Genomic DNA, 19047 nt, shown 5'->3' with positions numbered 1-19047 from the left:
CAGATTATAACTTCAGTGCTACCTGGTCTGAAATTTTTCATATTGCGTATCTGCCTTAGAATTTTCTTTCTTTCTGGAAAAATTTGGCTAATGTAATTAAGATATTTCTGAGACTGCAGCAGAAATAAGAACAGTATTCTGCTGTGTCAACATATTAACACAACTTCTTGTGATTGAAATCAGCAGTGCATCTGTGGTTTACAGAAAAATCTTTGGAAGCAAACTATCTGTGTTTGGGATTAAATGAGAAATGGCAGACTTAGATATTGGTGGGGGAGAGGGGTGATGACAGATTGACATTTGAAAGCAAAGTCCCACCCTGAAAGGGACAGCTGACCCATTCATGTACCTCATTTGATAAATGAAAATTGTAGACTAAAGACTTTGTGGTCAAGATAGTTGAAATTTTCCCTGAAGATTTCGTCTGAGTGTTTTAGGTTTGATTCAGTTTTTGGTTTGCTGCGTTTTTATCTTTGCCTTTGTCAACAACTCCTGCCTTATGATAAGGAATAAAGAAAATTTTCTGAGTTTTACTTCTCAGTCCTCTCACAAGGTCCATTTCTTCAGTTTTGGGCAGTACAACTGAGGAATTCAGGAAATGTAAATTGAGACTCAGACATGTAGAAGGTCTGGAGATTAAGTTACAGTTACAGCTGATGGTTTTGGGAACCATGACATGGGTATAGACGTTTCTTTGTATTTTTTGAATTCCCAAGGCAGATACCCAGCAGGAGAAACTTCAGGTTGGACACTGCAAATGTGGGGCCCTTGAAATCAATGGATGTTTAAGACCTTAAATCTTTCCCTGCCTCAGCTCTCTACTTGAAAATCTGGGATGACAAGAGTCTTTCTTCCCAGAGGACACTGTGAAGATAAACTCATCATTTATCTGTGAAACATCCTGGCTAATCCAGTCAAAAATACATGGAAACATGCATTTTCTTCCCCAGAAGGATTTAAATGGTATGTCAGTTATAAAGCCTGAACATAATCAAGAACAAATAATACTGATTGATGTTATTCGTGAATGAGCAGTGTCCATTTTGCATCTCTGAATGCCTCAGGGCTCTGAGTAAAAGCAACAGATATAATGATACTCATATACCAAGCCAGCAAATTTTGCTGCACACAAAAAATAACACTGGCATTCCTCAAATTCTTTGGTTTTCCCCAGTGCTATTTGCTGTTACACGCAAAAAATCTATTGAACAGAGCACATATTAAAGTGCAGATAATAACACCAGCCATATTATGTTTAGGCAAAGAGCTTATATTTTGAATGCTTTCAAAATATAAAAGACAGGCATAAATACACTGACATCATCCCTGAGTTTGTGAAGAAATCTCTCCTCTTTAAAGATTTCATAGCATATTTATCTACTATTGATTTTATGTTTTCTTCTGAAGCATCTAGTATTGACAGTTGCTGGAGACAGGATATCTGACTAAATGGATAATTAGCCTGATGATTTCCCCAGGTTTCCATGTGAGCTGAGGATGCTATAGTAGCATCTGGACCTGACAAGCACATATGGAGACAGCTGAAATGGAGCGATGGCTAAGATCACTCCTGCATCTTAGAAGTAATGAGACAATGCATATAAGTAGAGGTGCTAAAAGCAGTCTCCATTCTATAAGGAGTATATAGGAAAGATTAATGTAAAGTCTTGGCATGGTACTTCTGCCTTTCCCCTATAATGACATCAATAAGCATCTGTAGTATTGATTTTTGCTTATTATTTAAATGGCCTAATACAAATACAGACATTAAGCCAGATAAATGCAGAGATCAGTATAACTGCAGCCAAGAGCCTTTATACCAGAAATTATATCAATTACTCCCCAGGCTGCCAAGCCTGACTAAACAGAATTCCACACAGACTCCTGAATGCAGGGCTTTAAAAGCAGGATGATCCCTGATCTCTACTTAGTGTCATACCCTGAAAAAACTTCCTCGAGCCTTCTAACTGAGCCTGTACCACTCAATATCCCCTCCTCCATTGAAATGTCAGCCCAATACCAGTTGAAATTGTGCCTGGGACACAGAAATGACCTCTCCTTCTGAAATGGGACAGTTAAATACCTTTTTCAAATACTCACAGATGGGTTGTTCGCAGTTTTGTGAAGGCTGCACAGTTCCTATCACAAATGTCTAATGCATGTTTCTTGTTACATTTCAGGTATTATCTCGCAATTGCCAAAAAAAAAGGATTTCCAGACTTGTTCGGATTTAATCAGGTTGTTCCAGTGAAAATAAATCCTGGGAAGGTGGAACTGTTTTCTATCACCAAATAGATGATCAAGCTAAAATATTCTATATACTTGAACATAAAAAATGAACTGGAAATGTAGACTCAGAAACAAAAACCCATTAGCTTTATTTCTGAGAATAAACAGTACCTTTCTCCTGTCATATAATGCATGGTTATCCAATACCATCTTCCTTTCATGTGAAGCATACCTCCGCAAATCACGTCCAAATTGCTGTCAAAGATATAGCAAATATCAGCCATTTTCACAAACCAAAATTGTTATCCTTTGCATAAGAGTTCTAACACCAAACCAAATAACGTAAAAATTACCTCTATTAAAAGAATATAGTCTGATAAAATTAATCACCTGAAAGGAAATGTTTTTATAAGGAATCGTCCATCATTTCAGTTGGTTACTCTGAGAGTAGTTGGGCACTGTATAAGAAAGAAAACCTGTGATGGGCTCCCACAGTGTGTGGGTGAATTAGCTCAACAGGGAGTAGGAGCTCAGTGAGCCAGAGAAAAACAAAGTCATTGCCTACTCATCCAAAAGGCCTCATACTGTGTGTTTTTAGTGTAGACACCTATAAACAGAGTTGAGAGAAGGGCTTTTAAGTTGCCAAACACTTCCAGGATAAGAAAGGACCCCAAAGTCTGCAGAACTTAATCCCAAATCCAAATAAATACATTTTGTTATCTCAAAAAAAGTGACTGAAGTAACTCATAAGCTCAGCAGGAGAACACATCAATTTCAACATTTTGCCTGGTCTAAACCATTCTGCTTCCAATTAACCTGAGTAGAACAGAGTGGCAAGGCACCAGTACTGCTTCCAACACATCAAAAAGATCATTCAGAGCAGGCTCAGGAGCTCTCCACTGTACCATGTAATCACCCCCTAAGAAAATTAACATCAGAAGGCAAGCATGTCGAACAGATTAAAAAATAATTCTTTCTGGAGAGAGATTAATCATTTGAGTTTTGAGTTTGCATTAGGTAGAATTTTTTGTTTTGAAAATAGTGTACTATTTTATATTATGCCAACTAACTAGTGTCTATTATGAAAGCAGATATCATTTCAAGTTTTCTTATTAAAACATATATAAAAATATATTTTATTCTAGTTCAAAACTAATTTTAAAATTTTTCCTTTTTTTTACAGTTTAAAAGAGTCAATTATAATGCAACTGAAACAAAACATTTGACCTAATCCAAAGAGAAAGATGTCAAATCATTTTTAATTTCCTACAAAACAAATTAAGTTCCAATTCAGAACATTCCTCAAATGTTTAATTTCCTGCAAAATTATGTGACACTTTCCAAATCATCTCTCTACTCAGTAACCATTTAATTGCTTGTTAACAGTATTACGATGTAAAAAGACAACACAACTAACCAAAAACCTCGCTCTCCAGGTCATGGACCTAAACACTAAGCTTTGAGGAAAATAGATCTTAACTCCCCTAGAGAGACATACATAAATGTTAGTGATGAATTCATCAGCTCCAACTCATTATCAGGGGCGGATGACAGTATGAAATGTGATGCTTGGACATCAGGAATATTTTTTTTAAATCCATGAACTCTGAATGGTCCTGCAACAACAAAAACGTGTTTGCAATTCTAAGAAAACATATACTGTTGTGATTACTTACCCTGGAGCCTGTCCAACCTAACAGAGCATATGCGTATTGCTCAAAGGGGGTTATGACCAGATCCACACGGATTGCCTTCCAGTCTTTGACTTCTGCCATTTCCAATTTTTTTGATGTGTTGCAAGTGCTGTTGTCTACTCTTGGCTGATACAGTTTTAAAATTGCAAAACACTTCTGAAAATGATCCATGGCATCAACTTTTCTGCTTGGCAGCTGCTCCTTTACAAACGTTGATTCAATGATATCACAATAAAGGAGTAAGCCCTAAAGAGAAGATATTGTTCACACTGAATTGCTGAACTGGTTTTAATGTCGTCCCAGAGTTCTAGGCAGTTGTCTTAAAAAATTCATGTGAAATGTAATTTCAGTAAACAAGGAACTGTGCCAGGCCAAATCTCAGCTAGGGAGAGTCATGAAACAGCTTCAGTGTTTGGAAAAATATTTCAGGGAAATCTGCACTGGTAGATATCTGACAGTAGTGATGTCCTGCCCTGTAGTAAGGAGATAGTATTTGCAATTCTTCCCCTCCCTCCTTTTCTCCTAAGCCTTTTTCTAGTTAATGTCAACAGAAATTTCCGAGTAAGGATTGATGTGTTCCCATGTCAGACATCTAGAAAAAACTATTAGTCCAGCGCACAGCCTTGCTGACAGATTCCAAAGGGGAAGATTCCATTTGGACTGTATCTGTTGCAGGATATTTCCTTGTAACAAGGCCCGGAGTCTCCAGGGAGTTGGAAGATCCCTGCCATGTCTTTTGCTTAGAGGAAGTGTCCATTTCTTTAGGTCCTTGGATGACTTGTTTCTGCTTTGAAATCACTTAAATGTTTACACATTCTCCTGCCTCTGAACTAGGGGCTTTTTAAAATTGCAATGTTGAACTGAGAGTGTCTAGAAGAAGTTTTATTTGATGGCTGACAGTGGTTAACTACAATGGTGGTGTGGTTTAGGAATAGTATTCTCCAGTTTAGTAGTCCTGCTAAAACCACTCCTCTCACTTCTCCCTACTCCCCTCAACTGAAAGCATGAAAAGTAAAGATCACAGGCTGAGATAAGAACAATTTACTGGAAACAGCAATTAGATAAGAAAACAAACAGTAACAGCAACAATATTAATAACAAAAGGTGTAAGACAAAGAAACTATTTACAGGCAAAATACCAGACCATTTCAACTACCACACTTTCTCCCACTGGAAGGAACACCCTTCTTCTAGGAGGAGAGAAAGTCCCTTTCCCCCATCCCTGGAGATGATATAAGGTGGTACTGAAAAATGATGTAAAATGAAAAATGATATTGAAAAATGAGATCTAGTGGTATTAGGGTCTGGCCACGCCCCTTCCCGGTGATCTGGGCCAAAACCAGGACAAAAGGTCTCCAGATGAGACTGCTTAATGTCACAGGTAACAATGAACTGATTTTTCAGATATATTTCAATAATACCTCAGTATTAAAAAACATATTTTGATTATTTCTTTTCGATTAATTTTTTTATATAGTGCAGGTGTGATAAGTTTACATGACAATATCTTAAATGCCTTAGAGAATACTTTACAGTAATAAAATTACTTTTATCACTCAGAGCTATAATTCTGGCCAAAAAAAAAGCATAACAAAACCACTTAACAAGATATGATTTCCATGAAGAAACACTGATAGGTATTATTACACTTTTAGCCTCCAGCTTTTTGTTGATGATTGTTCCAAATTAACAATCCCATTATTTTACTGGAAATCAGTTACGGGCTTTTTTATGGGTCAATGAGCCAGCCTTTTTAGTGATAACTATTTTATTTGCATTGACATTCTTTCACTTCTTTGGAACTTTTCCTGATTGTGAAGATTTATCATAAACTGATATGAGAAAACTCCTTATGTAGCTTCTTCTCATGGATTACTAGTTTCCAAGTCTGCTGATTTGAAAATGCTTAAATTTAGATGTAACATCCATCTTTAAAAGAGTAATTTCTTCTTAATTTTACCCCAATGTCACGAGGCACTGATGCTTGCTCTTTCCAAATATACTCAAAACAGCTGTTGAATGTTAATGCATAACTGCTTATTTTCTTGCTCTTTTTTGATGAAACTATCCTCCCTTCAGGTTAATTTTGTTGCTTTTATTGTTAATAAAAATCATTTTAGTATCATTACTCATTGACAATTAATTGATGACTTCACACTTTGATTATGCACTGACAGTCTTCCCATTTTCTATAAAAATCTGTTCACTGCTTAGCAGTACTTTCTCATCTTTGCTTCATTTTTCTTTTTGCTCTTGGAGATTTGGGACACTACATAGTTTATACCAGAAGTCAGGGTATCACCATTAAATAGGAGCCAAAGCCTAGGTCATATGCATTGGGATAGCGTTTCCAATTAACCTGGTACAATAAGACAGTGGACATCACCATCACCCCACAAAGTAAAGCTGAAATGGCACTTCTGTACATTTGGAAAAGGCATTGCCTGAAGGGGCAGTCAGCTGTGAAGATTGTGTGAAGTTCTGGTTACTGCCAGCTGCAGAGCAGTGTGTCAGGGAATCTGCAGTTCTTTGCACATTTCCGCTTGATCTATACACCATAAAGTGCTGTAGGCCTTGTTTACACAATCAAGTTCTAAAGTGTGGGCATTTTAATTTCTTGAATTTACAACACCATCAAAACAAAATGTATTTTTTAGGACAGTTATGTTAAGACCCTCAACAGTTTTCCATTTATAGAATGACTGTGCACTTTTACTTGAATATGCTGAGTACTGGCACATCAATAGCATTGATATTGGAGCAAATCCATCCTTAAATTGAGGGGAAGTATGACTTTTTAGAAAAATATCAAATCAATCACCGAAAAATCAATCAAATACAGTCACTAGCATTCTCTGTCATTTTTAATTAAACAGAATCATATTCTACATCTAGTGTTACATGCTGTCATTATTCATACTTGTTGGTAGCTGGATTAATTCTGTTAAAGCTAAGAAGGATCATTTTATATCATCTGAAAATATAATCCAATATGTTCTTCTGAAATGCATATGTGTTGTTGCTCTAAATTTTCTTCTGAGATAGTTTAGTAAAGTGAAAGTGGATTTCTTTTTTTTTCAGTTAAATTCCTATATCTAATCCAAAATAGGATGTAGCATGTTAATTTGGAAAAATCTCAACCTAGATGAGACAGATGGAATTCTATAAACTGGAAGAGCTAAAGGAACTGATGCCTGGGAGAAGTCAGACCTTTTAGGGTAAGAAGTCATTAGAAAATGGCTTCAAAGGTTTGATCAGCAATGCAAAACTCGGCAGCTGCTGCTTAATCATGCAGCTGCCTTGGTCCCTCTTTCCTCTCAAAGTTCCCTGTGTGTTGGAATGGTCTGTTTCTGAGTGTCTGGAGCAGCCTGGCTTTGATAGCAATGCATAGATCAGCCCTGGAATCCATGAATGAAGGTGTTTACCTCTGTATGCCATGAGCATTTGCACTGCTGAGCAAGATAGAGACAGACAGACAGATAGGGCCTTACACATACCTACTCACCCACATACAGCTATGCAATACACACCAGAAAGATCACACATCTGAAGAAATGCCACTATTGCCTGGATCGTCACTGAGGACATAGCAGGAAATGGTACACTTCTGCCTACTTTATACAATAATCTCACAAGCAGGATAATCACATTCAGCCCTATACCCTCTCTAAATAAATTTAAGCCAAGATCTCTCATGACCAGGGCTCTAACCACCTTGCAATAGTCTATTTTAGGCAAGAATTTCCTCGGCTGAGTCAGAACAAAACAAAAATTCAGAATGCACTGAGAAGAAAGCTGAGACAATATGTGTTCGAAAAGGAGCTCTGCATCCTTTTGCATTCTTTCATCTGAAACAAAAGGTTCTTTGCTCTGGCCTCTTAACCATTTCTGTGTCTTGTCTTAGAAACAGGTTTTGTTGCTGGTAAAATCCAGCTGTCAGTCAATATATGGCTATTCTGGGAACCCTGTTTCCAAACATCTGTTTCCAGCAACCGAAAAAATATTAATTGCTCCTCACCATCCTCCTCTCTAATGGGACATCAAGCCTTCCCCTTCCTGATCACCTCATCAAGAGCAAATACTAGAGTTTAAATCAGACCACTAGTATATTAAAATAGGTAAGCACAGGCAGGCATCTCCATTACTCATTTTCCTAAAGCCAAAAGAAAAATGCAACATTACACTTACATGAATACAAAGAGAAAAACTGAAGAGTGCAGGAATGCTTGTAGTAACAGTATCTCTTCCATTGTTGAAAGTATGTATATAACAGGAGCAGTGCTAAATATGGCCATATAGGCTTTCAGCAAAAAATGAAAGCATGTGAATGAAGCTACATCAACACAGATGGCTCAGCCTGTTTGCCCACAGACTTTCAACATCTAATCCACAGAAGTAATTTCTTACTTTGTTTATGAGGCTTTTTGGAACCATTAAAACCATAACCTGTGTACTGCCTCACAGCTATTCTGTTTTGCCATTCTACTTTGAAGACTTTATGTTCTCTGTTCCTTGGCCCATTTATCCCTGGCGATGCTGCATCAAAGAGCATGTTGGTGTTGATTTAGCCACTTCTTTTTCAGCAGCTTTCAATTGGAAGGATCTTTTAACACTAAACTTTTCAGCTAAGAAAAATGCCCCTTAAACCATTTAAATCTGAGGTCCATAATTCAGAAGTTAAACATTGTGGAATTATTCACTAAGAGCTGCCAAAACAAAGTCAACATCATGACCTCCATGATGTACTTTGATGAATCTGGTCATAGAAGCAGTAGCATAAAAGTGGCAAGCTGTGAAGCAAACTACTTCAAAAAGTAAAAAAGTGCTCTATTTGGGGGTTTTTTGTGCCCTCCCCTTTCCCTCAGAAATCAAAAATAATAAAAAGGCAAGAGCTGTATAAATCCTTTCTTTCTTCTTTTGCATTTCGATTTTGCTGGCAGCTTATTTTTCAGTAGTGACAGTAAAGCCTACATATTACAAATGCCACAGTACAGAGGCGATGTAGTTAGTAGTATAAACCATGAAAAATCTGGAGGACAAACAGAACACAGGAAATATTTTTCCACAGCTTTAAACTGTACCCAGCTTGTTTGAGTTTGGTTTCTACGGCCATTGTGCATTGTGCTTCTGATGCGTTCTTCATGCCGAGATTTCTAAAGGAATCCTAATCTTTTTATCAAACTCTTGGCCACCCTTGACCTCCCATACTCTGCCTGCACTCCTTTCTGCCAAATAGTCCCCTTAACAAGAAAATCAGCAAGAACAATTCATTTTCTATTTCTTTCCTTTCAATTCCTTTTAATGAAAGCAGCTCAAAGTGAACTGAAAAACTTGAGTACTTGTCAGACTTCTCAGATCACAGCCATTTTTCTCAGTAATGTAAGTGGAAAAGAAGGAATGAAAGGCTGCACTCAGGGCAGGCTCTAGCCTTGGTCTGTTGTCACCTTTCCCTTCTGCTGTATTATAATAAACATGATTTTTTTGAGGACCCAAACATGGTTTCCTAGAGATTCAAGCGTGCATAAGAAGGGAAAAAGACACCTTCTAAGAAGAAATGCAACTTTTCTCATAGTAAAGGGAGTATAACCATGAAAGGATCTACACACTAATAATAAAATGATAAAAATAGAGTATTTCCTCAGCACTCATTAACTGCCATGGCTTCATTGCTTTTAGTAGTCTAAATAGTACCTGCTATCAATCTACTCCAACACATAGTTTCCACAGAGAAATGAGAGAAATCTAAAAATTTAATAGAAGTCTGTTAACACTTCAAAGACCGAAAATCAACTCGAAGAAGATGAATTCAGCTAATGTTGCATTTTACCAGGAAAAAAAAAACCAAGTTTGAAGCCCTTCCATTAAAGCCAGCTGAAAGATTTTGACCACCTTGAAACAGATAACTTCATACAGTCACATAAGCTTTTGTGTAGTTGGATGTTTTGAATCTTCCATATGTTAACCCATTATACACTAATTAAAGTAGGCAGCTCAAGAATCAATTCAAAAGCATTCTCTGCAGGCTGTCTGCACTGAAAGCTGACTTTACTTAGCAGTGAGGCACTTGATGAGTCACCCCAGAGTGCTGGCCTTCTACTTCTTGAAATGTACTCCATTGCTTTGAACAGTATTGTTAGTAAATGTGGAGAAATATCTCAGCTGGCTAGAAAAGTAGAAGGAGAAATGAAAGTTTACTTTTCCCAACATACTATATTTTTCTGACCCAGGAATATTTTGAGCTACCTGCACCTGTTATAAGCAAGACACTTCCAACTTTAAAGCTGCTGGAAACTGAAGAGCTGAATAGAAAAAAAACCAAAACAAAACACAAACAACAACAAAGAAACAACCAAAAAAACCCAACAAAAAAAAAAAATAATAAAACCTCTCCATCCCTTAGATAAACAATTCCCCTATGAAATGATACAATCATCTAACAGTTTGGGTTGGAGGGGACCTTGGAGATGTGTCCATTCTTCCAAATACAGACATCATGGAAAACTATGTCAACTTTTGAATGTTTCAGTGGAAGCTGGGAAAATTGCTAATTAATGGACTGAAAGGAAGCCAGAATTCCAGAGCTTTGGTACCTAAGCTTTCAGACTTGCTCACCTCACCCCATGAAATCACCCAAATCCACTACACTTAAAGCTGGATCTCCCTGAAGCAGCTTCCCCTGGGAAAACCTACTCCCACCTCAAAAAGAAATTAAACAAATACAGGGTTTTTTCAAAGTGTAAGAACAATTTTCTCTGATAATCAAAACTCTACCTAGCTTGATTTCTCACCTCTGGCTAGCTGCATATTCTTAGGGTAAGATAATACAGAATGTGTGCAGAGCACTTCTGATATAACCTTCAACTTTAGCATCCAGAGCTAGAAGATGCACCTAGATCATCATGGTTAATAACCAAACAGAGCAATACCCAGCTCCAAAACATTGCAGTCAGCTGTGAAAAGGAGTATAACATTCTTTAAGCAGTATATAGGCTTAATGCAGTGGAGTTGGAACATGTCGCTTTTGGACAAGTGTTCTTTAGTTCATACCTGCCTTTTCCATAAGTCAATAACTTTATGCAGAAGTTCATCATCTTCTCCTGGTCCTGGACTGGTGATCAGAAAGTCTATGTCATGTCCAATCTTCTTACCCCTAGAAGGAATAAATAACAAGGACAAAATTGTTAAGTTCCTGTTGAATTTTGCTCTGTTTTCAAAGAGAATATTTTTTCTGCATTATAAAAAATGTTTGCAGAATAAAGTGATAGCAATGTTGCTTGAAACATAATCAAAGTGGAATCTTCTATGTCTATTATGGGGTCTATTAGTGTTCTTTATAAAATAATAATTACTTTTTGATCTATGTCCTCTGTTTTTCAATTAGATACTACAGATCCATTTGCAGATGTTAAATCTCTTTCTTCCCCTTAAGTCCCAGAAAGGAAGATTTCAGTCATCTTTGGATTTTAAAAAAAGCATAATCAAAATACCACATTACACATTATGAATCCAGGGCAGTATTAGCAGATAAACCTGCCAGTCAGACTACCACAGACTTAAATATTCTTCTTTGCTTTTGATGGACACTTTAATGTATAAAACTGTGATTATGAATCATTTTATTTTTTCTTTTAGCAGCAGATATAAATCCTTTGACTATTCTGCATTTCTTCTCTTTTAAATATAACAATGCTTTTTACAGAGATGGAGGTTGATTTTTCTTTTGAGGACAGTTCATCCTGAATGTGCCTAAAGCCTATTTATTACAAGCACTAAGGGTTTCACAATTAAATCCATGTGCACAAAATTTAATTGTAAATGTTAATGAAAAATTATGTCATAACCTCTTGTTTTTCCCTGTTTAAGTCTAAGCATTCAGCTTACCTTTCATCTACTTACCAAGGGTGTTAAACCTAAATCTGATTAAGATGTAGCTATCATTGGAAAACAGGCAAAAGCACATTACTGGAATGTTTCCCTTCAGAATCATAAAATGTTTGAGAACACATGAAAATTTATCTCACAGTGCAATTCATCTGAGTACTGCAGAACCAATACAAGGTTTTAATTTTGTTCTAAATACTGCAACAGGAACTGCATACACATTTACTGAGTGCAATCAGTCCAGCCTAAGGAGAAACGAGCAGAGGAGGTATTTCTGCAATGACAATATTTCTGCATTATGAAGTTGATGGAGTAAGCACCCAAGATCTGGAGTAGTGACACTTACGTGTAGCACATCTCTAAATGTTTTTCATGTGTTTTTGGGAAAAGTCTGCTCTTGCTGATGTTCACAAGGGTGCGTGATATTATAGCTCAGGAGGGTTTCTGTCAACACTGTGTCAAGTATACAGAGAATTTATGAACTGCTATGCAAGCAATGAAAATAAAACTGTGCAACCCAAAAGATTTTTTTTTTTTTATTTCATTTAATAATTTATTCCCTTAAAATAATGCCTAAAACTTGGCCTGGTTTCTTAAACTTGGAAATTTGTAGGAGCAGAACTGATAGGCGGACTTGTCAACTGCCATTTGTGTGACAGGAAGTCATCTAACTGATGGATAGTTGAACAGCATTAGCACAAAGTTGTAAGGAGATGAAAGCCTGGGGTTTGCATTTGACAAGCAGTCTAACTCACTATAATGCAGCTATTGTGCCGTGTCTGCAGCAAAGTCGAAATTGCTTAAACAGGTGGAAATTATTTCAAAAGATGTTTCAAACAAAGCATCAGTCTAGGCTTAGAAACTGAACAGCAATTCAAACTCAGGAAGTTAGAAAATATTTAGTATTCCGTGTAACACTGAGTTATTTTCTAAGATGCCATTCATTATCTCTAAAATTCCAATAATGCAAAGCTCTTACATAGCACTTTTTACTAATATGACTCAAAATATTTTCTCAAAGCGAAGGAATTTACTATTCCTATCTTTGAGATGCAGAGTAGCATAAGAAAATTTGCTTAAAATTATTTTTAAAAGAAATCAAAGGAAGAAATTGGAAGCTGATGGAATTGGGAGCTAATTCCCAATGCTTCCTCAATATAAGCATATTTTAAGTTAACCACATCTACAAAACCTGCATCAATCAAGCCAGAAAATCCCAGAAAATCCAAGGTGTTTCACTGGCCATCTCTTTCCCAAGACAGAGAGTATTTATTGAAATGTTTTCAGGAGATTTTAGGTGAAATTAGAGAGTTTAAATCTTATATAAAAGCACACAATATTAGTTATTGTCAGAGTTATATTTCAGGTTTTTTTGAACTAATTCACAATGGATTAATTTCTGACTGAAATTGTTAAGCTGTTACTGGAACATTTAGTCTAATTGCCACTAGTAATCTTTACCAAACAATGTATTTCAGCCTAGAAAAATGTAGTATTTTCCTTAAAATAGAAAAACAACATAGTAAATTAAGAAGATGTATAATATATACTGTTCCCAACTTGTAAATCATGTAAAAAGGTGCAGCAAAGAGTAGATGGATTCAGACCATCATTCTATTGAAGCTGAAATGTGACTATTAATTTCATCAGAGTAGGGTTTTTCACATATATATACATGTAGATGTATTTGTACATGCATACATACAAACATACAATCATGGGAACTCATAAAGTTACATAAAGGGCACATAGGATGGCATAGGGCCAAGGTGCTCCGTACATGGATTTGTAGCTAACTATATACCTAAAGACTAGAAATGACACAGGGCTTGATTATATACAAGTTAAACACCATGGTGCCAGATGTCTGGTTTTCAAACAGGTTATGAAAACCCAGAATTTATCACCTGATGAGGTGCCTCAGAGATGAAACCTCAACCTCTCATTCATTCCTGAAGCTCACCAAGGGGAACACTGGAGGTTGCACTCTTTTTCAAATCCCATCACATTCAAGAGAGCAGGTTCCTTACAAAGGGCTACAGACAGGCTCCAACAGGATGTAGAGACTGAAGGGAGTTAACTAAGCATCATTTACTTAAAACAAAAACAAACACCAAATTGATGCTAATATTGCCTGGTTTTGTCTCTCATTTCATAGCCCAGTGATTGGTGCAGTGATTCCTCATCTTTTTATTGCCTTATTTTCCTCAGTTAGGAATACTGGCATTGTTCCTACTTCACAGGAAACATCTTTCAGTCTTCTCTCCTTCTGACTTGTACTGGGGTACAGTTCCAGGACCAGAGTTCAGAATTTGGGTCCATGCCAGTGTCCACAGGTTATTTACTTGTTATTAGCTATTGAATTAAAACACTCAGCCAGGAAGGAGAACACCATTTGATGTTTACACAGTCATTTGTCATTCACTGGCTGTTAAATACAAAACACAGAGCCAGTGCTTGGTACAGGGAGCAGGGTCTTAAGAGTTTTCCTCACTCGAAAGGCATCCGAGTCAGTATGCTACACTGCACTTGCTCTGGATCTACAACTCTCCCGTTTTATGTTGCAGGGTGGCATAAGCCCACCTGAGGTTTTAGCACACTAATGAATGATGGGAGATGTAGGGATTTTATTCTGGCACACCACAGTTTACATACTCTAATCACGGGGATTTTATATAAAATGTGGGTACTTTTAAAATAAAAAGCTGTGTAATGACATTTTAGTAAAAATAATATACACCCTCTTAATATGTATGAGAATTGCACAGAACTTGTCTATTTTCTATGCCTCCTGTGAGGCGACAGTGATAATCTCTCCAGTTTCTACATTCTACCTGGGCATAAGCAGGATCCGGAAAATTATTTGCTTATACCTGGAGTTGCTGAGGCTCTGGTGAACCAGGAGCGTAGATGTACCCCAGGAGCAAAGTAATCATGGACAGGGCTGGAGAGTTCAGGTTTCTGAGCCTTCGAGCAGGAAAATACTCAAGTTCTGGATTTCCTATTCAGATACACTTACATCTTTTTCTTCTCTTTTAATTTAAACATAAACCCTTGCTGGACTGGAGCTATAAGAAAACCAGAACCTTAAAGAATGGAAATTGCAGCTTACCTTTTGTTCTAATAATTTATTCAAGCCAGGAGACTATAAAAGACAATGCACTATTAATTGTGTTCAATTCTTGGCTGACTAAACTTGTATAAAGCTGGTAAATGTTTCTTAGCAGTCAATTAACTACCTTTAAGGTTGTTGGAATTATCTTTCTTGCTGTTATTAGATTCCAAGTCATCAAATATAACTATCATTATGACTAAAACTTAAAGATATGAATGTATGGCAGAGGATAATCATACTATCTTAATCTACAATGGCAACACCTGCATGATTAGACATTTTGTTTGTATGTCTGCAGAATATTTTGAGATACTAGAAGAGTACATAACGACTAAGCCACATCAATGACAATTCTGATAAAATTATTTAGCTGAGGAAAGACAGACTGACATTTCCCTACTACACATAAAACTTCACTATCAGAGGAGCTTAAACCAATTTTTTGCAGCAGTGAGTTATGTGTCAAAACCCTGAAAACCACTTAGCAACCTTTGCGCTTACACAGAGTTCAAGAGGATACAGAAGATGAAACTGTATTTCCAAATGTGTGTTTGCATCTGGTAAAACTGTAAGCCTTTCTTAACCTTGCAAGCCCTTGAAGTGTGTGAAATACAAAGTGAAAATTAACAGCTTATGTTTTAAGAGTGTTGGGATTTCAGGAGTTTTCCTTTTGGTTTTTTTCTCTTAAGGAATTTTTCCGCATACGTGTTGCTAGGAGACAATAACAACTGGATACTTAAGACAGACAAAAGACCTGGCCACAGCTCGGGGGAGGGGTCCAGCTGGCTACTCTCTCTTACCTGGGGTTTTCTCATGAAGGGGAGAGATGCCACAAGATTTGGACTGGGAAAAAGGGGTTGGGTGCAGCCCCTAGCCCTCTTGTTCTCTTGGCGTTCAGAGGGGAGAGAGGCTGTGGTTGCTGTGGGAAGAGTTCATCACCACTGCGGGGTTCTACCTTCTGCTGCCTTCCTTCTACCGTGAGTGCAGCTTGCTCACTGGAGCGGCTGTTACACTGGGACCCTATTTAACACCCTACCTCACTAAAAGAGAAACTTTTTTTTCACCATCTGCTCGGGTGTCTCAGGGAAAACCCCGGGATCCTGAGCCCGCTTTTCGCTACCCTGCAGGGAGCCAGGTCTTCGCTGCCCCGCCCCCACCATTTTTTTGGCACTGCTCCGAGCCTTCACTACACTGCAGCTCCACACGCCCTGCCTGCCAGGACATCCCAGGGTTCCCACTGCAGCTCCGGAGTTTGATACACCTTGTCTGCCACCCAGGAATTGTGTTCATCCCTGCTGCTCCAGCCTGCTGTTCCCGAGTGTCCTGGTGGGGCACGAGGATCAGCTGCCCAGGGGTTTGTGAAGCCTTTGTCCCATCCCTTCCCGGGATCCCAGGCCGCCAGTGCCGCGTGCTCCCCGAGCTCGCTCCGGAGCGCCCCCTGCAGCCGCGGGGGAACCATCGCACCTGCCCTGCTCACCGGGAGCCGCCAGCGCCCCTGCTGGCTGCGAGCGGAACTGCACCCGAGGGGAAAGGGCCTGACAGCCGAGAAGGCTGGGACTGGCTTCCTGGTCCTCTTTGCTGCTACTGCCATAGTTATTGTTGTTTGCTTGCCTTGTTACACATATATTAGTGTATTATTTAATAATACACATGTATTAGTGTATTATTCCTATTTCTTCTATCATTGCCTGAAAGCCCCTTAATTTCAAAATTACAGTAATTCAGAGTGAAGGGGGGGTTACATTTTCCATTCTGAGGGAGGCTCCTGCCTTCCTTAGCAGACACTTGTCTTTCAAACCAAGACAAAGAGTAACTGCATCTCCTGCTCAGGCATATTTCTAGAAAATATAATCATCAAAGTAAAGTCACAGAGAGTATAATATCTTCAGATCATCTGTCATAAAAATGATTTATCATTACCTTTTCTATTGACATTGTATTGTGCCCACATTATTACCCACTTCTCAGTATTGCTAAAACATGCTGGGCTTTGCCTGTTAACAAGGAAAGGTGTTTCTTCTTTGAAATTTTGCAGTCTAAGTCCTAGATTTGTTCACCACCATCTTCCCTACCAGCTTCTTTCAACTGGGAGGATTAGTCTCCAAGAGCGACTCCTTTCTGCAGCTGTGGGCAGCTCTATCCAGGTCTGCCACTATTCCCAGTACATACACTCAGCTAAGCTTGCTGTACTATCGTTTTTCTTCACTGACATCCTCTATGTCCAGATTTCTTTCAGGTCTACATAATTTTGCCCTACAATTTGATTCCTCCCTTTTTGCACAACATGGATAATTTATTCTTAATATTTTATGCTCTACTGAAGTTACATTGTCAGTTTTGTCTGCTGCTTAGCATTTAGAGACCATAGGAATGATAAGGAAGAATGCACAGATCTAGGTACTTTTTTGTTTTTCTGGCATTCTTTCCTCGATTTTACAGGCTCTGTATTAGACCTTTTTTGCCTTCATGGGTACACCTTACCTTTCTCATCTACAGCTCTTTAAAGTGTACCTGGTAGTTTTTAAGTTCCTAGAATTACATTCGGATAGACATAAAAGATTTTTCTTATTTGACAATCCAGCTGTTACCCTGCTGTGGAATAAACCAGAAGGAAGAGGATAAATTCCAGGATAAAATTCTCCTGTGAAGGTTTTCAAACCATTGAGGTGATTAACAGAATGGCCTTCCTGCTGTACTAGACGATCAGAAAAATAAGTTCTGACTTTAAAACCTTAAATACTGTGCTAGATTTGTCTGTGGTTTACTTAGGCTATTTGGTAATGGGTTCCTGTGACATTTTGCTTTACAGACTGTATTTTCCTGGCTTCACAGATTCTCACTTCATTCAGAGTGAGATTATATACTTTTTACAAATCCTTCTCAAGCAAAACTCTTACTTTACTTCTGTGTGAAAACAGTTCTCCAGTTAACTGATTTACCTCAGGTCTGTCCTTGTCAGTGAAATAACAATTTGCCTGACTTCAGATTAAAAATGGAAAGGCAACTAGGAATTTTGGACCAGGAATCCAGTTTAGTACCATGTTTTTCAGAGCAGTCCAAAATACTGTTTCTTCACAAATACCATATTGTTCAATTGATTCTCAAAACCATCTTAGGAATGGCATTTCTACACTCTTTTTGTGAAAGATGGTAGTTAATATTCAGAAGAAAAAGATTTTCAATAGCTGCTCTGAAAGACCATCAGAGATAGCTGTGGCCCACTGGTTCTGCAGTCTCAGAATCTGGACTGGAGACAAGCTGGACAAGTGGTATTTCTATCTCTCAAAAAACACAGATGAAAAATTTCCAAATAATATTTTTTGCAGTTTGTTGTTGTTGTTATCGTTTTGGAGTTTTTTGGTTTGGGGATTTTTTTTGTTGTAAGTCGCAGCATAGCCATGACTACATTTACCAAGCAAATACTATTGGTGCCTTAAGAGGCCTCCTCAAAAGAGAGACTAGACAGGAGTAAGGGAATAAAAGTAGGTATTTATTTGAAAGGCTTTCAAAGATACCCCCTGGGGAGCCAAGATGGACGACAGGTCACAGGTTTTTCACACTTTTATAGGTTTGGTTCATTTGCATATCAGGGTTAATTCTCCAATTAAAGCTTCAGTTTAATGACATAATTCCTCTCAGCTTGCCCCCCCTTAGAGGCAAAGTTAAAAACTAAGGCATCACTATCTATTCCTTAATCAGAGAAGATTCTTGTTGGCCTGATAGCATTAAAAGTGTTGAATGAAGTCCCATGTGTGTTAAATCCTTCAGTGTTTAAACAAGCATTCTGAACTTTACACATGAGAACACTGCCACAGATACTCAGAATCATTACTTATTTGCATGAAGTCAAGCATATATATTTACTGGTAGACTGAAAACTAACAGGTGCTTATTTCCAATGTCTGATCAACTATAATAAATACTAAAGAAGCATAAATTTTTGTGGGGTTCCTGGAATTCAGAAAATTAATTTCATGCAATTAATTACATTATAAATCTTCAAATCATACACTCATTTGACGGCACAAAATATAGCACAGTGAAGTGGGTGCAAATAGTGGTGAGCAGAAACAGATTTGGCATAGTCATTTCAACCTTCTTTCTATGTGACTGAACTTTTTATTCCTG

At 37.8% G+C, this 19047-nt stretch overlaps 1 protein-coding gene across 1 annotated transcript in view; it reads right to left on the bottom strand.

The window, feature by feature from the left end:
• Positions 1-19047, bottom strand: part of DNTT (DNA nucleotidylexotransferase) — a gene marked incomplete at both ends in the record, with an annotated part of 85821 nt that overhangs the window by 17962 nt on the left and 48812 nt on the right. Inside the window, 3 exons of the mRNA XM_082285917.1 lie at positions 2401-2484; positions 3906-4169; positions 10971-11073. Of these exons, the coding sequence (XP_082142043.1) occupies positions 2401-2484; positions 3906-4169; positions 10971-11073 (451 nt within the window). The remainder of the gene's footprint in view (positions 1-2400; positions 2485-3905; positions 4170-10970; positions 11074-19047) is intronic.

This window comes from Coloeus monedula, assembly GCF_965178545.1.
Source record: "Coloeus monedula genome assembly, chromosome: 8".
Lineage (NCBI taxonomy): Eukaryota > Metazoa > Chordata > Aves > Passeriformes > Corvidae > Coloeus > Coloeus monedula.
The sequence above is the reverse complement of the archived record's forward strand: the minus strand, read 5'-3'. Positions and strand labels throughout refer to the sequence as shown.